This window comes from Styela clava, chromosome 9 (genome assembly GCF_964204865.1).
Source record: "Styela clava chromosome 9, kaStyClav1.hap1.2, whole genome shotgun sequence".
Taxonomy (NCBI): Eukaryota; Metazoa; Chordata; class Ascidiacea; order Stolidobranchia; family Styelidae; genus Styela; species Styela clava.
Genome location: NC_135258.1, coordinates 20,036,195 through 20,062,201, shown reverse-complemented (window position 1 = coordinate 20,062,201; position 26,007 = coordinate 20,036,195). Strand labels below are relative to the sequence as shown.

Genomic DNA, 26,007 nt, shown 5'->3' with positions numbered 1-26,007 from the left:
GAACCAGAGATGTCTAATCTGTAATGCAAATACAGTTAGGGCTATGCTCTAACCGCTGTGCCATTGCATAATTTCTTTCATTGCTGACACCACATCTGCCAGCAAAAGATGCATTCCACTTGGTGGTGTGGTGCATCATGCAAAGCGTGATAAGCTTGCCACTGCATCTCTGATTAGCCTGTGTAGGTTCGCAGGTTCGAATCCTGTGCGGGATCAATAATGTGCGAGGATTGCTGGATTCCCTGCTGCCGTAGGATGGTTCATGTAACCGCTGGTCGGTTACGACATCCTCCACTATCAAGTCCATGCAACTGAAAACGAATAACTGGCTCACTGATCCCATGCTCGACATGGACTGGTAACCGGACGAAAGGTCGTGGTTCGCCACATGATTAAGCCCTCTTATCAACTTTCCACTCTCCTAGAATGAATATGTAAATCCTATCCTATATATGAAATAAAATAGACTGTCGTAATGCTCCATCTCCATATTGAATTCGAATTTTCTTACCTTCGGTTTATCTTGATCTTGCTTGGCTGCTTCTTCTTCTTCAAGCTTTCTTGCAGCTTCCAGTTCCTTTCTTCTTTTTCTTCTTGCTTCAAGACGTTGTTCCATCTAAGTTCAGAAAGCAAACAACATCTAATGTCGTATACATAATATTTAGATGTATTTTTGGGTCTATACTAATATAAAGCGAATAACACTAAAAAAGTGTGTCATAAAGTTCCGTTAAGGCACTTGACTTTTCCTCGAAATTTGAATTTGTGCAAAGTGCTTTCAATCTGGCAATAAGTTCAATTATCTTGATGTTCATCAATAGAAAACAGATTTTTCGTTTCCTGTAGAAGTTGGGAAACAATGGAAGATCACAAAAAGTTTCATGTTGATAGGTTATCTCGAAATATACATTCAAATCAATCAATGCATGAGTAACAAGTATGCAATGTGGACTACTTGAGTGAAAAGGTGGGCACTCCAGAAGTATGTGTACCGATATGGATGTAACTAATTTTGTTCGCCTACTTTACATCAAGTTTTGTGAAGGGAACAAAACCTATGGGCAGGCGGTATATTCACTTGGCTAACACAGACAGTCCAGGAACTCGTAATAAAACTAAAATAAGGAAAATCGAATAAAATCATGGCCTAACCCTAACCTGGTACACACACTACGGGAGTACCTAAATGTTGATATATGATAAAATTTTCCTTGTGGTAACTTTATATTCATTAAATCAAATTTCTTCCTAATGCGTCATGATTATTATGATAGAAAAGTAAATGCGTTTAGGTTCAAGAAGTTTGATATAATAGAATAAAAATGTGACATCCTTGCATCAACTTCCAAATGCATTCAATTAATCTTACAAGACTTTTCTGCTTTGATTTTGCTTCTGCTTGATGTTGTTCTTGATCATGTAATCTTCGCTCTGCTAAGAAAACCATGGCAGCAGCAGCATGGGCTTCATATTCCATTTCATCTCTCTGTTCTCTCCTTGCAGCAAGTTTTTCTTTAAGTCTTTGTCGTTGACGATCAAGATCAGAGGAAAGAGCCTATAATAAAAAATAAACTGTTATAAATTTTCTTTTGAAAGTCAAGAGAGACTGAGACTGAGGATAGAATTTTAAAATTCAATAAGACAGTTTGATCATATCATTGACCATGGCTTTTTGTCCAGTTTGTAATGCTGCAAGTTAGGTATAGTTAACTACTAACAGTTCCATATTTATGGGCTTAGATCTGACACAGGCAAACTACGGCCTGCGGGTCAAATCTGATTGGGCTCATTGGGTAATTCAATCTGACCCACTGAGCACCACCCCAAACCTCTGATTTAAAGCATTAAAGAAGTAATATCAAAAAAGAACATACTTGCTTCTTGGCATTATGTTGTTGCTGAAGTTGAGCAAGAGCCGACTCCATATCAATGTCTTCTCCAAGTTCTAAATGATAGAGATGAACAATTAATAAAACTTTTTACTTGATCTAGAGAAAAAAGCATAGCAACGTATATCCTCAGCATTTTAGACTCTTGTCCTTCTCTAAAGCAAAACTATTTCTTGACATATGAATAGGATAGGATAGGATTCACATATTTATCCTGAGGGAGAGAAAAGTCGATAAAACGACTTTCGTCTGGTTACTAGTCCATCTCGGGTATGGAATTAGTTAGCCAGTTATTATTTTGGGAGCATGGACTTGATGGTGGAGGAAGGAGGAGGCGAGGAGTCGAGCAATCCTCTCACACACAACTATCCCCGCATGGAATTCGAACCTGCGAAGCCACGCATGGTAATCAGAGGTGCGGTGGCGAGCGTATTCCCAATGCTTAGCACGATGCGCCATGTGTGTTATGTTTTGTCTCAATTCAGGGCAATTTATTCACAATTAGAAAGTTTCAATTAAAATATAATTCATTGATAAGACAAGAATTTATTGGTATATTCCTAATTGTCGTTAAAAGAATTTTGATACATTTTTTGCGCTCATTCCATTATTTCTTACCCAACAATTCGCAGTAGGGAGTACGGTCCTTTGGGCAATGTGTGAAAATATTTATCAAAAACATCTTACTATTGATAGATGGACTTGAAATAGGTGGACTCCAGAGGTATGTGTACCAATATGGAGGTAACTAAGTTTGTTCGCCTACTTTATATCAACTTGTGTAAAGGGGGAAAGTCTATGGGCAGGGGGTATATTTACTTGGCCAACACAAACAGTCCGGAACTCTTAATAGAACTAAAATAAGGGTAATCAAAATAAAATCATGGCCTAACCTGGTACACATACTACGGGAGTACCGAAATATGTTTACAATTTACATCCTGGACATGAATTCATTACTCGATGAGGAATATTAAAACTGAATCTCAAAAACAATATTACTTTTCTTTTTCTCCAATTTTTTCTTCTGTTCTTCCAATTCTTCATCCAAATTAACCATTTGTTTTTCAGTATCTTCAACAGCTCTCTGATCAGAACCCATGCTCATTGATGATGCTTGCCTTTCCACCGGCTCTATCACTGATAACAGAAGATAAATGATAGATAAAAAGTAGATAAGAGAAAAGAAATAACTGATTTCAATGAATGTGGCATTTTCATATATTTATTGACCTTGCAAGTAATAATACATCATTTGAAAAAAAAATTCTATCAAAATTGCAATAATTAAATTTTTTTTTAAAATATAATATTTATCTGTATGATTGATTTAAGGGCGCTCTAGAAGTGTATGTACCAATACGAGGGTAACTAATTTTGTTTGCCCAGTTTATATCAAGATGTGTAAAGAGACTGAAACCTATGGGCAGGGGGTATATTCACTCGGCTAACACAGACAGTCCCAGAACTCGTAATAGAACCAAAACAGGAAAAATAGGAATAAAATTATGGCCTACCATTTACTGATGGAATAAATATATCAAGTGATGACAATAAGGTAATATAAACAATGCATGAAGTCGTGAACTAACTTACTTTGTCCAGGAGGCAAGATACCCATAACAACTTTGTTGAGATTATCATTCCATGACTCTATTCTTGATTTTCTTTGTCCATATGTAATCATATCTAAAACTTCATCACTCTGAAAAAAAGATGAGTAATTCTAATAAGAGAATGATACTACCAAAAACTATTCTGTATATACATATATCTACATGAAGAAAAAAAAAAATTTATTTTTTATTAATTTGCCCTTAACGAATACAAGATTGGCGGTGTGGCGCAACTCAACAGATCATTTCCATGGTAATTGTTGTAAGATGTTATGTTATACAAATTTATATGACAATCAGTCCAAAGTATGTATGAACTTTTATTTGACGGTAGTTTGCTCAAAATAAGGTTGGTAGTCCTTAACTAAAAGTAGAGATAGTACAGTTAAAAGATTTGGAATCGGCCATGGGTGCCCTAAGAGTACAACAAGTGGAGTAAATTCGATAAAGTGAGAGTGCTTGGGAGAAAAATTTTTAGCCAAGTTTTAATTGCAGTTGGTAAAAATATTAACGTCACTATAATCAAAAAGTGAAAACCAAAAAAAAAATGAAAATAGGCATGTATTGTCTTGCAGTAACTGTGTTAGGGATATTCGACTAAATGGAATGATTTGGAGTTGTCATCAGCTCACATCCAGTAAGACTAACTCAACTTTGAACTCAGACTCTACTCAAATGATCCATGACACGAATAAACTTGTAACTAAGGGTTTAGAAATTCTTACTCTACACGAGACAGTAGGGGTATTCATGAGTCAGGTGAGAAGGAGGTACTATATAGTTGTTTGCTTCAAACCACCATACTTTGAATAATAGATCGAATTTAGATGCTTGATTTGCTAAAATCTGCATGATGTATATAGCCAATTTCGGATTCCTAACTAGCATAAGATGCCCATGTTAAATGGTGGTCAGAACTATGAGAATGGAACTTTTCAGAAGCTAAAAATTTCCATAAAAACACTGCAAACAAAATTGCACCTTGTCAGTAATGAGAGTGTGAACTGCTTCCACAGCACTAGCCTGAGAAGTTTGTATATCAGCCAACCATTTAACGCTCATTTCATTCTTGACCGAAGTGAAGTCTTGATTTGGATCTGATTTTGCCCGACGATCAACTGATAAGATAAATAACAATTATGAAAATAAAATTTAGAATTTGCTTAAAATATTTTATTCAATTTTGTGTCAAGTATATTTGATATGTCGGAAAATTATTTTCAAAAAGTTGTTCTGATGCAAATGGCATGATTGAAACACAAAATACAAAAAAATTTATTTCATTCTGTAATAAAATAAATAAAATTTTATGAGTATTGAAAAGGGATTACTCAAACATAAAATGCATACAACTCTTATAATAAGTGAACCCCAAACTGCATAACCAAAAGCTACTTTCTCCTGTGTAAGTTGCACATTCGTTCATACATAAATGCCAAGTTATATTCTAAGATACGCCTGTAACACTGATATCAATGTAAAGATATTTGCTAATAACAGATCCTATCATTTATATTAAAGTACCTACCCATATGTAGTTATTCGAGCCCAACAGTGTGAAATTATTTTGTTATCAAAAATATAATAAAAATATCACCTTCCAAATTCAAGATCAAATATCTCTTAAAATTTTTGTTTTGTTCCACAATGGATTTTGCCAGAGAATCTCTTCTTTTAGACTTCCTTGTTTCATCTTCATCTTCTTTTCCTTGCAGTAAATCAACAAACCTTTTTTCTCTCCATTCTTTTCTCTCATTTATAATCTTCTCTTTTTCAGCTTTTATTTGCTGGAAGACAACATTGAGCATGAGAATAACCGCCTAACTGTCCTCATCCTCTTGTCACCAGAAATCAACAAGGCCCGCCTTGCCGAAACTAACCCATGCTAACACAGGACCACTAGGCTGAACTCCATTGATACCTCAGGTTACGATGTGACTGGGTCGGAGATAGGACATTGTTGCCAACGATTGAAATTCAAGAATTTGGATGGATTAGTTGGATGGAGTTTACCAGATGATTTAGAGTGGCTTATTACTTATCGATTTCAATCGGTAAGTATGTTGATAGATATTTGTCTGTCTGTCTGTTTGTTTGTTTGTCTGTTAGATGCACGCGATATCTCACGAAAGCGAGATTGAATCTGCTCCAGATTTTGCATGTGCATTCATCATATCTCATACCAGAAGCCTATTGATTTTGGGCCAATTATGTCGTATAATTAGGGAGTTATCAATTAATTAGTGATGGGACACAAGGTGTCACTATGGAGTAAAAGTGCTGTTTTGGGGATCCCCTAACTCTGATCGATAAGTCTTCGGTCTCTGATCGATATTCTCATTTCCAATGTTAATCATGTTTCTGCACTCGTTGTTTTTTATGACTTCATACTTTAAACCAGGGGTATGCAACCTGCGACCCGCGGGCCAAATGCGGCCCACATGAAAAAATAGTGCGGCCCACGAAAAAGTGCCAACATTGAATAGTGTGCGGCCTGTGAAACGAGTTTTTAATTTAGTTTAATCTCGTATGTGCCAGTAATTCCAATTCCGTTGCGTTGCAAAGACTATACCTGAGTCCAATTCATTTTCCATACCAATGGCGTTACAATGCTGTAACAACTAGCTTATGCAAAACGAACAGCGCATGTCATAAGATTAATACCAATAATCAAAATTTTTAGGCCTGCAACTACTAGAAAGGGTATGTTAAATAAAGGTGCGGCCTGCGGTTTCACCCAGTCATTTCTATGTGGCCTTCCCGTATTTAAGGTTGCACACCCCTGCTTCAAACCCAAAATGTCGTTTTTTGCTTTTCAAATTAGGAAAAATGTTCAGAGGTATGATTAAGAGGATGAGTGCCCTGCATACGCAGATCAAATTAACTGAGCAGTCCGCAGTTGCAAATAAGTTCCAAACTGATTTGTATTTTCGAAATGACCCTATTCTTGTCTGTCAAAACATTAACAGTGCCTAAGCAAATACCAAAACATTTCTTACCTCATCGGACATGGTAGACGCTTGCATTCTCATACTGGAATCCATATCCGTGGATAAAAGCAATAAAAGAAAATTTTCTCTTTCATTCAATTGTTTCAAATCCATTTCTTGGACAAGCCTTTCAGGAGCTGATACTGAAAATAGAATACATGCTATGAGATGTTTTCACATTTTTTCTACAAACAAGGCCCTAGACAAGAAGTTTCCCGAATGAAGATAGGGAATGTAAAATGCCAAGTTTTGTCCATAATCTATAATATTGAAGTTGAATTTCAGTCATTATTAAGTTCAGTCATTCATAGTAAATGCAAAATTTATGTTCAAATATTTCAATATGATGAATAGTTATGTTTTAGCATAGTTTTCACAAATTTTAAAACATATATTTATTGCATTATTATACTATTCCTTCATACTACCTTTTATCAGTATAAAAAATTTTTTGAATAAAATATTTTTCAAAATGACACACTCATACATCCATTGTCAGGCATATATACAGGATTACAAAATAGCATCACCCATAAATTTCTTAATTAGAAAGAAAATTTATTTAACACTTGAACTTCTGTTTATTTATTATTGTTCCCAAAAGTTCCAGTAATCTAGGATGCTTTGCACCATAGTTATGTTTTCTATAGAATATGTTCTCAAATGATCAGGGTTCTGTTATTCAAGGTCACATTGTACATACACACACCCTCAAAAATACACATACTAACCCAAACACATACTTAAGCTTAGTGATAAATCAATGACAATAATTTCAAAATTGATTGTATTGGGTCATTTTTTATATATTGCCTGTATTAATATTTGATATAAAATTCTCACCTGATTCATTCTTCTCATGATCTTGTAAAACTTTGAGTTGTTGAGTAATTGATTCAACATCGAACAATTTTTTGGCAGCTTCTCTCTCTTCTTTTTGTGCCTTTCTGGCTGCAATTCTTTCTTTCGCAAGTGCTAACTGACGAGCTCTGTTTTCCGCAAGACTGAAACGATGAAAAATTACATGATGATAATATTGACTTACCATAAGGATGAATGTTGGGAAAGGGATCATTCACTGTTCCAATTACATTATGAAAAATTTATTCGCATGGGATACTCCTCAAAAAATGGGTGTAAACAAGCACTGAAAATGGAGAGCTTCATTTGGAGACTCTTTCTTAACTTGAATACTGATTGTATTCATACTTGGGCCATCTTTAATGAAATAGACGTATAGATTGAAGTTAAACCATTTCTTCAACTCTAAAACAATAGAAGATATGCATCCAGTCAAGTTGGTTACGGTACACTCAAATTCATTGATTTGTCGATACTCCCGTAGTGTGTGTACTAGGTTACGGTTAGGCCATAATTTTGTTCCGATTTTCCTTATTTTAGTTCTATTACAAGTTTAGTGACAGTCTGTTTTAGCCATGTGAATATAGCCCCTGCCCATAGGTTTCAGTCCCTTTACACAACTTGATGTAAAATGGGCGAACAAAATTAGTTACCTCCATATTGGTATGCACACTTCTGGAGCACCAATTCGTCACTTATACTTTACTAAGATAACTGACAATAAACACGAGAAAAACAACATCAATCAGGCAGAATTGAATTTATAATATCATAAGCCTACTTTGCTGCCAATAATTCTTCACTCTTCTTAGCTTGATTGAATATAATAGCCGCCGCATTGAATTTATCTTCTCGAGCAATTTGCTTTTGTTCTCTTTTTAATCGAGCGAGTTCAAGTTGTCTTCTTCTTTCTATATCAACAGCTTCATCCTGTTTACGAAGACTCGCAAGAATCATATCTCTCTCTTCATCCAAGTTGTGTTCCAAAAGCAGTAGCACATTCTAAAATAACCCAAAGTATAAAATTTTAGAAAACATTCATGTTTAAATATTGTTTTCTTTTCAATAGTTCTTATTTATGACCATGGTATGAACCAATCAATATACGGCGTCATTTGAAAATCAATCCCGCATACTGTCCAATAGAGCCCAAATTTAAATAATGGGTCAAGGCCGAGCATCATTTTTCAAAATTAGTTCAAAATCTTTAGTGAGAAATTTCGATTGACACATCATAGACAGATTGATAGGATGTTCTTTGTAATGGGTATACATGATTTTACCTTCAAGCATCCTTCTAATCCTGACATGGGCGAACTAGGGCCCACGGGCCATAGCCGGCCCGTTGGGTAATTTTTTCTGGCCTGCCTGAGGCTGCCACAACCAAACTAAAACCAAATTTCGATGTTTTAGCTAAATATAGCTCAAGAAATTTGTTGAGATTGCAATTAAATTTAGTTTTCATTTTCCAACGAAGCTCATTGTTTTCCACTTTTGTAACAGTGTACATATTGCTCATAAGATGTAAATTTTTACCCTCACACTTACATAGCTCGTCAGTCCAGATGGGCAAAAGTTTTGGCCCCTGGTTGAAAAACCTTGCCCACCCCTGTTCTAAACCGATAGAAATATGTTATTAAGCATTCCAAGCACCAGCAAAAGGATTCAATTACTGCTTGCACCATAACCAATGATTCACTACTCTGACATAAACACTAAATATAAAAAACAATCTATTCCAGACCTTTCTTTTTTTCTTTTCTTCTTCATCAATTTTCTGTATCTCAGAATCAAGAGTCGTATCGTCAACGGCTAAACCAGCAGCAAGTCGTTGTTCTTTCAATTGTCTCCTCTTTTCTAATTTCTTCTCAAGTTCTTCTTTCTGAGAGAGTTTTACTTCACCCAGTAATCGTGCAAGATCTATGATAAAAATGTTCAGGTCAAAAAAGATTTCATATTAATTTTACAAGCAAGTACGGTAAATAGATCAAAATTTGTAAATTTTAATCTATTCGAAACTATGGCCTCCCGACCAGGTAAAAGGTCAAGTTTATTATGTGATATTTCATAAGTTTGAAGTGATATTATAAGGGATAAGTTTGAATACTTTTGGGAAAAACAGCAACCAAACAGTAATTGTTTAAACCAGGGGTGTGCAAACTGCGGCCGGCGGGTCAAATGCGGCCCACAGGGAAAAATTATGCGGCCCGGGATGAAGTGCCAATTTTAAATTTTGTGTGGCCCACGAAACGATATTTTAGTTTAGTTTAATCTGGTACGTGCAAATAATTCCAACGCCTTTGCGTTACGAATCCTATACCTGAGTCCAATTATTATCTATGCCTATGACGTTACAATGCCCCAAATTTGAGTGCCTGCAACCACTAAAAAGCCTGGGTTAAATAAAGGTGCGGCCCGCGGTCTCACCCAGTTATTTGTATCTGGCCCTCTCGTATTAAAGGTTGCACACGACTGATTTAAACCATCTCGAGAGAAAAAAGTCTAGCAACCTCTTGCATTGAAAGTCGTGATGGCACTGACCTTCATCAGACTTGATCATAGATGAAATAAGTGCTGCCGCTTCATTCATTTTTCCTTCTTGTCTGAGTTTTCTTTCTTTCATCTTAATTTCAAATACTTTTCTTTGTCTTTCTATCTCAGATAAATCATTCCATTCTTTTTCGCCAAATTGTCTCAGTAAAGCCTGTCAATGGAAAATTAAAGCTATTATTAGACTGAGTCCCTGAGAACATTAAAAAACATGATGAAATCATCCTGATACTGACATTGGATCTTATGCTGTATTGAATACCAATCATAAAATCCCCTTTCATGAATGTTTAACATGAATCAAATATTCGAATACATTTAAAACTGGTTACATCCGATCGATAAAGTAAATTTTACATTTTAAGGAAAATTGTAAAATTTCATTTGACATTGACCGCCACACTGGTCAGACAAAAAAAATGTAGTTTTACATTTTGTAATTAAACAAAAATCTAATACGGTAATATTCAAAACAGTTGAACATGACATAATAAGAACATAATCATTATTTCACAATATGAAATATCATTTCAGAACTTAAAAGTGACAGAAAATCAATCCATGGTTACTATTGTTTTAGATTAATGGAAGAAATGTAAAATCGAATTTTTTTAGGAGAAATGCACCAAACTCAAAAAAATCATCAAATACTCTAGTATACTCTAAGTATTTGGCGGTAAAAAACTAACTGCTCGACTATATTTCAATCATGTGACAAAATAAAATCGTAATTTTCACACAGTGTATAACTGTACCTTCTGCAATTTCAATCTATGTAATCATAAGATATCACTCAACAAACCTCAGCATATAATTTGTCTTTCATTGCATCATATTTGTCCTCAAGAGCTTTGAGGACCTCATCTTCTTGTGAGGATACTTCAGGTTTTCTCAGTAAACTCTCAGCAACATTATCCAACCATCTCTCGGATCTTGCTTTCCATTGAACTTTAGCAATCATTCGCAGTGTTGCTGGTGTCTGGTACGCAAGGAAAGTTGGAACAATCAAATTCAAATGCAAGAGAGAAAAGACTAATGCTTAACTAATGAACCTTACCAAATTCGGCCCGTTGGGTAGACCAATCTGGCCCGCCTGATGCTACCACAACCCAACTAAATGCCAAATTTTGATGTTTCAACTAAAAATAGCTTGAGGAATTTGTTAAGATTGTGATTAAATTTAGTTTTGGAACGGGGCTCATAGTTTTCCACTTTTGCTCATGTAACACTGTAAATATTGTTCAAAATGTAACTTTTTACGTCCCACTTACATGACCCGCCAGTCTAGGTCGGCAAAATTTTTGTGCCCTGGTCCAAAAACCTTCCAGCAAATAAGCTAACTATATCAAAAGGAATATAATGTTACCTTCTTAGGCAAATCATCTATCAGATGACTGCTTTCTAACATTTGTTGGTTTTGAAGTTTTCCTAATATTTCTTCCTGAGCTGATTCTTCAGACATGGTTTCATTGGTTTTTATTAGAAGCTCAAGATCCAATGCAGTTGCTTCCTATAAAGTAGAAAAGTCACAAACATTAAATGTTGCTTGTGCAATGTGCATATTAGTTTAATCTATCAAACCGATTTAATAAAAACTTTATTTCATGATCAATCAGTTTCATTCACATATAATATTATTCGTTGTCATCAAGTTTGCAACAGATGAGAAACCTAGAGGGTTGTTAATCCCTTTCCCGAAGCAGCAAATGGCTTTGCCAAGCCATTATTTGCCAAGAATTATAGTAACAAAATGGCTGTTTTGATGATTATATTCTTTATGTAACCAAATTTATTGTGAAACACGTGTATATTAAATTATATATTATAACTTAACAATTCAGTGAACAGCTACTCGTTTAATGAGCCTGTAATTTAATCATAATTAGACAAATATTAACAAAACACAAAAAAGTTGATGCCAAGTGCAAAAGGTCTTCTTGAAGGAAATCTCTATCCAAATCTGACAAACCATGCAAAAAAATTCACATCGATGTTTGGAAGTACACATGCATGCAAACAATTATTTTTGAAGATGAACATTACAAAGAACAATCTGTGAACTCGAATTAGTGATTCCCATTTAGGAAAGGTTTTAATCTTAGCTTCATCCAGTGTGCCGCCGATGTCGAAAATGTATCAAGCGTGATGAAACAAATGTGTCACATCGAATGTCATTTGTTCCTTTCTTTTCTTCAAGTAAGACAACTAAGTCAGCCATCCTTTCGGTTTTTATTTTTCTAAAAGTATGTGCGGCCTGCCAAGACTTGCAACCCCTAATTTTGGCCTGTGTGCGACAAAAGGTTGTCGACCCCTGGTCTATTTCGTTTAATGAGTTTGAATTTGGAAATGCAGTAATGTATGAAAAACTGAAATGATAACATTCTACATTGTAAAGTACTTACAATTAAAATAGACATTTGTTCTGATGCATTTTCTTTAAGATTATCAGGATCATCATTTCTCCACTGTCTCCTTATTTCTCTCAATTCATCAATTCTCTTCTGTATAGAAATTTCATCCATCGATGCAGCTTTTTTTCGAACGTCCATTTGAGGAGAAGCGTCTTTTGTCAGAAGCTGAAGATTTCAGAAAATATTGTGGAACACAAAAAACATAAATAGAAAAATAAAGGATATTACATAACTCTTAAAATCACTGTTTCCATCAAAAGATCAAATTCAAAAAATGTTTCGCAACCTTAGTTCACTCTCAATGAACAAACATCATACCATAAAATAATTTTCCAATAATTTTACAAAATTAGGAATAGTGACTTCTCAGCGAGAAATTTTTTTCATCAGCACACTCCACAAGCCTCTTATGTACTAGTGAAGTCATGAAAACACCAAAAAATATTTTATATATAGTGAAGTACATAGGCCTACTTATTTGATCGAGACTTAGTGAATCTGGTAATGGCAAATAATACAAGAGATTTTGCGATATATAGGTCAGCCCAGCGATTCCCAACAACTTCCTTCCGATGAATTCCCCATTTCCGATTTTGAATCTCTTTATTCCCCCTCACTATGCACAAAAACTGTTTCTATTTCTTGTCAAATCTATAAAGAAAGATCCTTAGCCAGTGTTATGCACAAGTCACACCCTGGATTTTATGTAGTTTGAATAGTTTATAATGTGTACATAAAAACTTATTACAGTCATTAATACTCAATAAGTGAACAATATTTGTGAAACTACACCGAATACGAAGTAATATTTCCTTCCAAGAAACAAATATTTCCTCTGGGGGGAAATGCTAGGTTAGTTTAATAAGTTGAGTTTTTTGAACTCAATGAACTTGTTCAGAGTCCTTCAGTGTTGCTCAATCTGTATTGAAATTAACAATGCTTACTTGCATCAAAACAACTCTTTCTTGATTATGCTTTGATTCCATTTCACGAATTATTACATCAATGAGAGTATTAATGTCATCATCATCTGGTAGCTTGAGCGGAAAAATTTTGTCCTTGAAAAAATATATAAATTATTTGAGATAGTATGACGAAGCGAGTTATAAAAACTGCAACTCTGATTACCCTGCGTGGGTTCACAGGTTTGAATCCCATGCGGAAATAGTTGAGTGCGAGAAAATTGCTGGACTCCTCGCCGCCATATGGTGGTTCACGTAACCACTGGTCGATTACGGCTTCCTCCACCTTCACGTCCATGCTCCTAAAAACAAACGACTGGCTAACTAATTCCATACCCGACACCAACTGGTAACCAGACGCGAGGCCGCGATTCGCCATATTATTAAGCTGTCACCTTTCCTATCCCCCAGGATAAAAATGTAAATCCTATCCTAAAATCCATATTGTTGGATGGAAACATTATAACGGTATGTGATTGTCTTCATTTACTAAGTCCAGTATTCACCTCTTCCATTTTTCTACCTTTCCTGAGTGCTTCTAATCGCTTCCGAGCAAGTTCTAACTGTCTTTGTCTTTCTGTTTCCAACCTATGATTTGGAAAAAAACAAAATTAAGATCATATATCAATTAAAATCTTGCGTTAAACAACTAAATTATGTAATGCATGTGTAACATGATGGTGGCATACTATATATATAGATCAGGGATGGCGGGTGGGCAAGGTTTATAGACCAGAGACCAAAATTTTGCCCACCTACACTGGCGGGCCATGTAAGTGTGGCATAAAAGGTGACAATTTAGCAACAATATTTACAGTGTTACAAAAGCAAAAGTGAAAAACAATGAGCCATGTGCCAAAACTAAATTTAATCGCAATCTCAACAAATTCTGTGAACTATTTTTCAGCTAAAACATCAAAATTTAGTTTTAGTTTGGTTCTGGCAGCATCAGTCGGGCCAGGTTGAATTACACGACGAGAGGGATTTGGCCTGCGGGCCGTAGTTTGCCCATGTGAGATAAGGATGTTACAGTACCATGAATGATGACTGGTGGAATTAATATCAAATACGTTTATTTAAGATAGGCTTTTCACCCCATTGGGTGATGACCTTGAACACTCACTGAGTCGATGATGCAGGTTAAAAATCTCGGAGCCCCTAAGGGTATAGTGAATTGAATAGACAATGCAGAACAGAATAAAATATTTTTCCCAAAACTAGTAGCTTTGTATGTCGTAGTCAGTGGCAGCTTACACAAAGACTAATTTGGAGTGAAGTTGTGAAATACCTAGTGCCTGTGTGGCCTAATGACTTGACTATGTTGGCAATAGAGGTTAAAAATCTTGGGTTTAAACCATGGCCACCACCTCACCCAGGCTGAGGTAAATTGTGTAGACCAGGGGTGCGCAAGGAAAAGTTGTGCGACCCGTGAAGAAGTGCCAAATTTGAATGATGTGCGGCCCGCGGATTGAGTTCAATAAAATCTGGTATGTGCGAGTGATTCCAATCCCTTTGTGCTGCAAAGCCTATACCAGAGTTCAATTTATTATCTATGCCGTTGATGTTACAATTACCTAACAGCTAGCTTGTGTGTGAAGCAAACAACACGTGCCATAGGATCAATAACCAAAATTTTTGTGCCTGCAACTACTAGAAATACTATGTCGAAACCTAGTTATTTTGTATCTGGCCCTCCTGTATTTAAGGTTGTATAGCCATGATGTAGGCAGGTATCTTCGTAAGTAGTTAGTAGATGCTTGTACGAAGCATAGGAGTGAAGTTAAAAAAACGGCTCACAGAAAAAATTAGGAAAGCAAGTCCAAATTTCTTCCAAAACATAGATGTTCAAAAATATCAGTGGCTATTTTGCTATTGTCTTGTTGGAGCCAGGCGCAAACACGCACAGACCTCATAATAAAAACTTACTGATCATCTGATAGTTTTGATAAAGCCAGAACATGAGCGACCGCATCAAGATCATTTTCTCTTTTCATCATTCTTTGTTGAAGACGTAATTTTGCAAGTTCAAGTTGACGTCTTCTTTCTTGATCAAACCTTAATAATCAGTAAATTCCAATTACAACTGCAAACTTATACACAGAGGCGGGAAAATTGATTGGTGAGAATTATCAAATACCTCTATCAAGACATATTAAACAATAAAAATAGTTTTAGTGTAAAGAAATACCAAATCAACTAAAACAACAGCTTAATTTGGGTGGGCCATTACTTTTCTGAGTGGGCCAGGTACAGGTGATAGCCTTGGTACTGGGTCGTAGGATTAAAAATCAATTTGAAAAACTATAAATAAAAAGAGTTTATTTACAACAGCTAGGCTCACGTTCATATAATAAAAAGAAGTACAATGTAACAATCGGGTTCATTATGATGTTATTTTTATTGATATTTTCATCAAAAATTTATATCTATAAAAATTATAGTTGTAATTTTAGCAGTAGGCCGGATGAAACACTTCAGTGGGCGGATCCGGCCCACAGGCCGTAATTTGCCCATCCCAAAAAGATGTTTATTCTTGGAAATTCTCAATGATGCAGTCGTTTAAACTACAAAATAACAACTGATAAATTACTTTTCATCACTCTCTGCTAATTGTTTAAGTAATTCGGCTTTCTGAGCGTCCAAGTCATATTGTAACAATGCCAGTATGTTTTTTCTCCTCTTCTTGAGTGCCTCCTCATCTCTCTCTTTTTCCTCTTCCATGAGTCTTCGAGCCTCCTCCTCAGACATGCCTATAATAATATCATGTTAAAGTTTATTTTTAAATAAAGGCAAAAATTAAATTTTTTTTATGACATAACTGAAGGGTCAACATATGGCTTACTCAAGTAGAGGCGCTCCAGAAGTATGTGTACCAATATGGAGGTAACTAATTTTGTTCGCCTACTTTACATCAAGTTGTGTAAAGGGACTGAAACCTATGGGCAGAGGGTATATTCTCTTGGCTAACACAGACAGTCCACAAACTTGTAACAGAACTAAAGTAGGGAAAATCGGTATAAAATTCTGGCCTATCCTGGTACACACATTATGGGAGTATCCAAAATGGTAATTAGCTACTTTTATACATAACCCACACTGTCTTCTCTGTTGAAATACCATCATAATCAAAACAACTACAATACATTATATATTGATACCTCGGTAGTCGAACACAATTCGTTCAGGATTGGTTTTCGACACGAGATGTGAGGTTTGGATGACGTCATTTCACTCGAAGGTGCGCTAGAATGTTGGAGCATCAAATTTCCATTCGAGTACCATAGTATTTTTGACTAGAATTTTTTGATCGACTGCCGAATTGTTTCGAGTATCGAGACGTTTGGCTACAGATGTATCACTGTATATCATTTAAGTCTTTGATTTGCTATACAAATACTTTTCAAAGACGAGCGAAATATTTTACATATGATAATAATTTTAGAGCGAAACTAAATCTTCGCTTTCCATTTTTCATACCGTTAGCAATTCGTTCTTTCATTCTCTCCATTCTTTCTTCTTCCAGTTTTTTCCTTTCTTCATCTTCATTTCTCAATCCGAACATTGCAAGAAGTGAGTCAAGATTGTTTTTACCAGTTTCACCAAGTAATTCTAATGCTTCATCTGTTTTTCCTTCTGACATTAATTTCTTTATTTTCTCTGTTGTTTCCGCTATTAAATGATCTTGCTCCATTTTTGACATTGAGTTCCATTTCTTTTCTCCTTTCTGGTAAAAGATCAAACAATGTCTCAGTGATTAGATCAGGGTTCGTAAGCTTTTAAATTTAAAGTGCCAGTTTATGTGTAACACAAAATGACGCTCTAGAAGTATGTGTACCAATATGAAGGTAACTAATTTTGTTCGTCTATTCTACATCAAGTTGTGTAAAGGGACTGAAACCTATGGGCAGGGGGAAATTCACTTGGCTAACACAGGCAGTCCCCAAACTCATAATAAAACTAAAATAAGGGAAATCAAAATAAAATAATGGCCTAACTTCCAAATTCAAATGAGTTTCCGTAGATAGCATTTTGCTGGAACTATTGTCACAATGCCAATGCTTTATAACTTTATACTAAATACAAGAAGAATTTGAAAAAAAAAGGAACCTTTTCTATCAATGCTTTTTCAACCAACGCAGCTAATATTGCATCAAATTTTCCCTCCAATGCTTCATCCAATACATCTTCTTCAGCTTGCAAGAAGAAAGTTGCAGGAATGTTGTTTGATATTCCTTGTTTTGCCCAAAGCAAATTCTTTTCTTGCATTTCAATCAGTTCTTTATCATCCTGTGAATAAAGTTAATAAATCGCTAATTGACAAATGACAATTTATTTCATATTCTTTAAGTACATAAATAATTTGGTGTTTATACAAAACAGCAGATTTTTAAGATGTTTTCTTGATCCTAGACCCCAAAAAAATTCTCTTCACTGTTGCAAAATTTTAGATGCTTATTTTGCGAGTGTTTTGGAGAGTTGCAACTTATAAACTGATTTAAGTGGTCAAAACCAATATTTTTATTAAAATATACAACCATGTGTTTATACAGGTACTGATAGCTCATTTTAGCCTAGTCTATCGCAGCTTTCCCGGAACTAATTTTTGATCATTGCAACTAAACTAAAGCTCATTGGTAGATAAAATAATAATTATAATACTTAATTCTCAACTAATTTCTGTAAACACAAATGAAAACTGACAAATAACACGCAAAACCGCGAAAATGAGGCAATGTATACAACCATGCTTGAACATCAGTCTGAGCGAATGCAAAAATTACAATTGTTACGTCATCGTCATCATTTTGCTAATTGGTCATTGTTACGGAAAAATCAAGGAAATCGATCCCTGGAGAAACATCCATTAACTTCGTACATAAACAGTAAATAGTTTACCATTGTTGCCATATCTTCAGATAATTTTCTACTTTTCCTATCTTGTATTTCCTGCAATATTGCCAGTGTTTTAACGTCAAGTATTTCTTTATTAATGATCGTATCAGGTTGAATCATTAATTCATGAACAATCATTCCTTGTTTGAAAAAACTTGCTTCCGTCAATGGCATCTTGTATTCGTGAATGTTGACTGAAAAAGAATATCAACATAAAATTAAGAAATATTCATGGTAAAAATTTATGAGCTACCGGTATTAATAAAGTATACATTTAATATTCATTATAGGTATAGTAATTGCTTGCAAATGGTAATTTTCAACAGGAAAATTTGTCATTTTCGGTTGCACAAAACATTCTTCGTTTTGAATGAAACTGTAAAAAATAGAAAATCAGAATATTTGTTCATTTTTTATATGAACTAGGTACAGGATAACCATACTTGACATAATCAATATAAATTGGTATTCATGTCTGAATGCAGATAGAAATAAATACCAGCCATTTCAAATGATTTTTATTGAACATACTATCATATTTGGGCAAAGAATAATCTGAATTGTCGAGTTTTCAATGTAATTCAGGAACCGATTATTTGCCAGAACATACGAACCTTGATTAGGCAATTTGACATCAATTTCATGTAGTCTATCTGATAATTCAGAACTACTTCGAGCATTTGCAAGTTTAATTGGATCATTCTCCTTGATTCCAGTTTGATCTGGTTTTAACTCCTTTTGGCAAGTCAGGATATGAACAAGCCAAGCTCTTTCTGCTTCATACAAAAGTTCGAGCTTACGGAGGACTGCATCCTGTAATAGTAACAAAGTATTTGTATAGCCACATTAAAGAAATTGTTTGAGGCATTTTCACACCTTTACCTTAGGCCTAAAATTGAGACTAGGCAATGGGCAGACAATCACCCGAAAACAAGCAAGCTACTTCTCTCGGTTCTTGTCGTAACGATCCGAAATGAGAGAGATTGCTAGTGTTAGTGAGTACGTTATCATTGGCGAATATGCCATTTCGGGCGAACATAACTATACTTTGAAAGCTCTTTGACGTAATTGTGAGGTTGTAATGACGGAGACTTTGGATAAAGAAGCCAGGTTGGGGTCAGGAATAATATATGCAAAATTGGTTGTGCTACACAAATAGAAGTACTTACGTAGTTTAGTGAACATGCACCCAAATGTGTATGTCCAATCTGTAAGTGATTCTATTAGACTGGCTTTGAGAATGATAAACAAAATTATAAATGAATCTCACCATCATCTCAGTTTTACTTCCTTCTCTGATAATTTTTTCATCTTCTTCAGAAATAGTTGGCATTACAAAATTCTTTCCTTTTCTTGCTTTTAAAGCTGCAAGACGTTGTTTCGCTAGTTCTTCTTGTCGTTTCTTATCGCTTGCCAGTCTGTGACAAAACAAAATTAAAAAATGTTAGGAATACAGAAGACGATCAAAAATTGAGACAAACTTCAAAATAAATGAAACATTTTTGCCCTTAAGTAATCATTTACACATAAATATCAAAAATATTAAATCCAAGAAAAGAAAATTAGAAAACAATTTTGTGTGATGAACCCTTGAAATATAATACAAATTATTTGTAGTGGTAACCACATAAGTCCACAACTAAATATACCGGTAAATGTTGAGTCACAGTTTCAAATTTGATTGTTCCTGTCTATCCACTGGAGTATCCCGTTTTAAAAATTGACACTAACTGGCTGTTCTCATACTTAACCAAAACTAAAACTTTGAAGAGAAACTTGACGTTCAACATACATAAATATACAAACCATCTTATCAGTTCTCTGTCATTCATTTAATATAACATTCTGCCCTATGACTGATATATTGACTTATTTCCTACTCACAAACAAGATGAAAACAAAGTCTATCGCAATGATCGTTCTTAATCCTTTTTATTCCAATGAAAAAAATAATGGATTATGGAAGGCGAAGGTCAGCCGAAATATCTACTTCCAGATATCCACAATATACACAAAATATAACTTTCAAACCACATTTTGGATGGATATATAAATGCTACATTTTTTTCCATTAAGTCCTTCAATACATCTTTATAAATAGAGAGATTAGTGGCAAGTCGAGTGATATTCTTTACAACCCATCATTACCTGATGTCCATTAATAATAAATTAGGCAAGATAATCATGCAAAAAACAGAGTAAATGGTTCATCCACATAAATTATCTCAAGATGAAATTCTCCTAAGAATATAAGCTGAAACGGTGAAGATATAAGTAACAAAAATTACTTCCAATTTGTAAGAATGGATTATTGGCAGGTCTTCGTTTGGTTTCAGTATATTTCCAACAATAATAAATAACGTCGTCAAAACGTAGCAATTCATGATCACATAAAAATAAACACACATAACAAGTTACCAAACCAGGAACAGCAAACCTTTTTTACCTTTTTGAATGGTTCACACATTATTAGTATTTTTGTTCCTAGAAAAAGAATGTGGGCCATCAATGTCTGCATCAATGAGAAATTTGCTAATGCATCTTTTCTGCCAATTTTTTAATTATGGGTTGATATTGAATAATTTAAAGCTTAAGCTTAAAATTTTTTTACACTGGAATGTTAGTTGTTTGACAATAATTTGTGACATAAGGATAAATGGAGCCAAGCAGTGCTAGCAAAGCAATGTTGCAGGCTAGTATTTCCAATCCCTATACAGAAAATCTTCACCAGGGCCTTTTGTTGAAGTGTATCAGCCAACGCGCATCTCGCTTAGATTCATGATCAGATATGAAATAAATTGTGTCCAGATATCAGGTTTAGGTCGCGCAATAAATTATCATAATGCTCTTTGTTGACGTCACAACAAAAGTATGAAAAACAAGCGGATTTAGTCGAAGTCAAAATAATTTACATTTTTAGTCGTCCTTGTAATAATAATATCTCTTTATATTAGCCCAATGCTGCTTATTTGCCTTTCATTGTTGCCGATTGGTATAAACATTCGTCTGCTTCATTTAGTTCGCTGAGTATTAGCTTAATTGAATGTACTGCATATCGTCTTCCATACTTTTATGACTGGACAAATCGGTTAAATTCAATCTGAGTAAAACTATCACAATTACGGGGTCATTACGTTAGCGATTTTGCCATAATTACGGAATTGATTTTGGTCGATTACGTGCAAGCATAACCAGGGCATGATATATATTTTTGATGTGAACATATCTAATGACGATCATGAGACATGGGTCAGTGGTTTTTAATTAACCCCTGCACCCCTAATTGAAATATTAACATTAGTATAATTCTCACCTTTTTTCCATTTCTGCATTCCTTTCAGCCAACCCAAGCACCAGAGCAGCTGCTCCAAATTTTTCTTCTCTTTCTGCTCTCAACAACTCTCGACGTAAACGTGCCAGCTCCATCTGCCTCTCTTTTTCACTCATATACCTAAAGACAAGGAAAATGTAAATTGAACACTGGCCAAAACATAAAAAATAAACTAGCATCCAAATCTACCTGGATATAAATTCAATCAGAAAGAAGAAACACCATTTTTGGAAGTTTTAAAATATTTTTCAATCATAAACATAAAAAATAAGCTAGCATGAAATCTACCAGGATATAAATTGAATCAGAAAAACTAAACATCATTTTTAAGAGTTTTAAATCATTTTTATTTCTTGAATTATTATTATTTTAAAATGTGATGCTAACATTTCAATAAGGCCAAAGAGCTTACTTCTGAATATAGTAGACAGTAGTCATTTAATTTGTACCCAATTCAAGAGTCCTGCTACACCATAACACAAATGTATTTCTGTAACCGGCGGTCTGACCAAAATCAGACTTCCTCTGTCTGATTTTGGTCAGACGAAACGTTACAGAAATACATTTGTGTTAGTGTGACTGTGCAGCAGGACTCTTGAATTGCATAGTAGGGTATTTTTATTCCTGCTACAGCAACCTTGCATTATACGCATACACGTCCATTAGCGCAAAGGCATTGGGAAAGGATTGGGAGTTAATCTTGCGCAACCTCCACTGATAGTTACATTAAATTAGTACTAGCGTAACTATGTCAAATCAATTACATGCAAGAAAACAAGGGACGAATCCCTGCTCAGTCAGACCAATCTTCAACTCTACCAAGGGTAGTAATATTAACATGTGTGAATGCAAAATAGTAATAGGAAATAACCCATGCTAATTTATTTGAATCTAATTTCTGATACAAATAGTTATTGAGTTTTGTTGAATGAACTTGATGATTGAAGAAACAGTAACAGATTAGCGATTATGTGAACCACCATACGACGGTGACAAATCCAGCAATCGTCTCACACATAATTATCCCTCACATAATTTGACACTAGTTAAAGTTTCCTAAATACCAACAGATATATCCATCAATAATCTAACCTTTGATCTTGTCCAGCCAACATTCTCAGCAATGCTTGTTTTTCATCATCATATCTTGAAGCGAGATCTTTCAATGGATCGCCACTATCACCTTCTTCTAATGAAGCTGCATCATCTTCTTCTGTTATTGCTCCTAAGTCACCTTTCAACAAAATAAAATTTGAAGATTTTTTGTCATATCATAAGTTATTTATAAAGTGTTCGCTCTCACTATATTTCTGAACAAACACACATATGCAGAGAAATACGGTGTCTCGAAAATGTTGTGTCCAACTTGCCCATGTGTCTCACTTGACCAATGTGTCTCACTTGACCAATGTGTCTCATTTGACACGTGGGACATGTGTCTCACTTGACCAATGTGTCTCACTTGACCAATGTGTCTCATTTGACACGTGGGACAAGTGGACACAATATAACATTTTGAGACACCCTAAAGAAATATTGAAGTAGGATTGGAGTAAATTTTTTTATTCAGTCGATCAGATTTTTCTGAACCTATAATATGTTTTTAGAAGTGCCGAGCTGGCTATTAATATGTACAGGTCCAAACTAGATATCTTCATATTTTAATTTGAGTCAAAAGATATGTGAACTGGAATGTATTAACCTAATCCTCCCGGTTTGACGCATGCGCGAAATTTCAGACGTTTTGCAATGCTGTGTGTATACCATGAGGTCTGGAATGTTTGTTATGGTCTTGCTTGAAAGGAAATCTTATTCCCCACACAACGATATGAGAATGAACCTTATATGACATTTAGAAGTGATAAAATTTCGCTTACATATCACGCGTGTACTTCTCGCTGCGATATAAAAACGTCGCACAACAAGAAAATGATTCCATAAACCTTTGCGTTGCGCGCTAACCAATAACAAAAGCTAGTATGATAAGGTCTTATTTTGAAGGTCATTTTATATGCTACATAACATAGGAGAGTGGACATCTCACAACGTCAGGAAGTTATAAAAATATCGAGTCGTTTGATCGCAGCTGCCTCACCGAAAAAAAGTTAGTCGTTTTATCTCGCAAATTCTCCTTGTCTGACGATTATAAGCTTTTATGATTCATAATAAATGTTTTATTATGACTCACAAAAGCTTTCAACGCGATAAAGCACAAACAAACAACCGATCGATCTATCAAGCTTAGCCTGGCCTGATTCGATGTGGTGACTTCTCAAACGGAAAATTTCCAAAACGCTTGAACAACGCGCGCTATGGAAAAGCGTTTAGTATCATATGAAAGAGAAAACCAATGTGCAGTCAACTGTATAGTCACATTTCAGCTTTACAATAGCTATAGACGTCCAACAGCTGATAGAATGAGAGAGTGTAAATATTTTTGTTATTTTTTGACGTTACGAGAGACCTCTTGAAAGAGGTGTTTTAGTTTACGGTCCTCCAGTGACATCTAGCGTATAGTACTCTAAAATACCTTTCCAATGGTATATAATTATTGTATATTGGGTAAATTTTGGGGGTCGTATGACATTAATAAAAATGTATTCAAAATTGGGCTCGATTGGGCGTCTGAAACAGGTTAATCAGAAGAAAAAAAAATCAAATTTGGAAAAATGTCTATACTGAAGTGTATTATTAAACCTCTAAATATTTTATTAAGGTGTATTAATTGCCCATATAAATATTTGAACGCTGAAAATGAAAGAATGAAAAAAAAACCAAGAAGTACACTGTTTATAGCAGGGGTCTTAAACTCGCAGCGGCCCGGGGGCCAATTGCGGCCTGCAGGATGATAGTTTGTGGCCCCCGCCTTCGTATGAAAGTTGAATGTTAGTGTGGCCCACAAGTCACTTAGCCCAGTTCCGGGCTGGGCCGGTATATTAAAGGATGTGAGCAATTTAATGTTGTGGCCAGGACTAATCATTTAATGTGACAGAAAACAAACTAACCTCGTTTTCTATTGGCTAATCTCTCCTTCATTTTTCTATCATATTCCTCTCTACTCATTCCCAACATTGCTTTAATTCTCTCATCATCAGCAAAAGCTTCTCCAAGTAATTTAGCAAGTTCATCATATCTGCCTGGAATAAAGAAATTGTTGTAAATCAGTTTTACTCAAGTTTGAAAAAAAGAACGGACAGGCCAGGTATAAAAATTCATATATATTTTGTGGAAATGCGATATTATGTGTTATCAAATGGAAAATTTCAAGCTCCTGACTAAGTCAAATGATAATAGTTCATCAAGTTAAATTTTCCAGAGGCTCAGACTGAGATGTGAAGAAATCCATAATCGTCCAGCACTTCTATAAATCAACAGATATATGAACTTACAAACCCACACTGCGTAATCAATGTGCAAGATAAAGTAATAGATATGATTGCTTAATAGTGCAGAAATTATAAGCTAAGAAATAAATACAGGTTTATCGTTACGGCAGGTATAGTAATTGCAAGGGTGCTCCAGAAGTGTGTGTGCCAATATAATAGGAACTACTTTTGTTCGCCTAATTTACATTAAGTTGTATAAAAAGACTGAAATCCATGGGCAGGGGGTATATTCACTTAGCTAACACAGACAGTCCCCGAACTCGTAATAGAACTAAACTGAGGAAAATCGAAATAAAATTATGGCCTAACCCCAATTTGGTATCCACTTGACATCCAACCACCAGAGTAAAACCTTGCAAAAATGAATCCCACATTGCTATAGTTTATTAGATTCCTGGCTGTAAGAGTCAAGGAGGCTTAGGAGTTGAAAGTTAAATTTTAACATGGTTTCTCTGGTGTTTCGTTGGTACTCCGCTGAGCGAATAATCCAAAATCTCAGTTAAATCTCACTCACCAAAATCTCACTCTCAAAATACATCAGTTAAAATGTAAGTTAGATTCAAAATTATCGCTAACAGACGCCACAACTAATACTCAAATTCACTGTACTGGTTAGGAAAAAATTTAGTCGAACAAGAGCGGGTATAGGTACACTTGAAAATGGCATAACAACAAAATTAAAGAACAAAAAGTTTGTCTAATAGCACTAATTCCACAATATTGAAGATGTACCTTCTTTTCTTAATCTTCTCTCTTCCATTTTAAGTTTGAACAATCTTTCTTGTCGTTCTCTCTCACTCAGTTCACCCCATGCTTTGTCACCAAGTTGTTTCATGAGTGCTTCTGCAAGCAATTTGTCTCTCAAAGAATCATACTTATCTTCCAGGGCCTATAAAATTGAAATTACAAGTTAGATTAATAATCAAAATCCATTTTTAAGTGGTTTGATTAAAATACACCAAACTAAAATTCTTCTTAGCATTATGTAATTTGAAACGATTTATTATACTTAATGAATGAAACAATAACACAACAACAATTACAAGCTCGCGCTATTGATTTGGTTTCTGTGGGAATAACTACTTATACTTCTTCTATGCTTTATTACTGGTGGATTC

At 35.0% G+C, this 26,007-nt stretch overlaps 1 protein-coding gene across 4 annotated transcripts in view; it reads right to left on the bottom strand.

Annotated features, from left to right (window-relative positions):
• Positions 1-26,007, bottom strand: part of LOC120339380 (uncharacterized) — a 51,171-nt gene that overhangs the window by 5,755 nt on the left and 19,409 nt on the right. For all 4 annotated transcript variants that reach the window (XM_039407488.2, XM_039407487.2, XM_039407489.2 and 1 more), the window contains 28 exons: positions 25,622-25,778; positions 24,509-24,640; positions 22,596-22,737; positions 21,486-21,623; positions 19,443-19,590; positions 18,787-18,985; positions 18,176-18,366; positions 17,387-17,566; positions 16,757-17,003; positions 15,870-16,029; positions 15,206-15,334; positions 13,786-13,867; positions 13,262-13,375; positions 12,309-12,482; positions 11,273-11,416; positions 10,709-10,885; positions 9,898-10,060; positions 9,101-9,276; positions 8,138-8,358; positions 7,339-7,499; positions 6,505-6,638; positions 5,103-5,292; positions 4,487-4,623; positions 3,486-3,594; positions 2,892-3,029; positions 1,875-1,945; positions 1,370-1,555; positions 512-616 (listed from right to left, as the gene is read on the bottom strand). In XM_039407488.2, the coding sequence (XP_039263422.2) occupies positions 512-616; positions 1,370-1,555; positions 1,875-1,945; positions 2,892-3,029; positions 3,486-3,594; positions 4,487-4,623; positions 5,103-5,292; positions 6,505-6,638; positions 7,339-7,499; positions 8,138-8,358; positions 9,101-9,276; positions 9,898-10,060; positions 10,709-10,885; positions 11,273-11,416; positions 12,309-12,482; positions 13,262-13,375; positions 13,786-13,867; positions 15,206-15,334; positions 15,870-16,029; positions 16,757-17,003; positions 17,387-17,566; positions 18,176-18,366; positions 18,787-18,985; positions 19,443-19,590; positions 21,486-21,623; positions 22,596-22,737; positions 24,509-24,640; positions 25,622-25,778 (4,305 nt within the window). The remainder of the gene's footprint in view (positions 1-511; positions 617-1,369; positions 1,556-1,874; positions 1,946-2,891; positions 3,030-3,485; positions 3,595-4,486; positions 4,624-5,102; positions 5,293-6,504; positions 6,639-7,338; positions 7,500-8,137; positions 8,359-9,100; positions 9,277-9,897; positions 10,061-10,708; positions 10,886-11,272; positions 11,417-12,308; positions 12,483-13,261; positions 13,376-13,785; positions 13,868-15,205; positions 15,335-15,869; positions 16,030-16,756; positions 17,004-17,386; positions 17,567-18,175; positions 18,367-18,786; positions 18,986-19,442; positions 19,591-21,485; positions 21,624-22,595; positions 22,738-24,508; positions 24,641-25,621; positions 25,779-26,007) is intronic.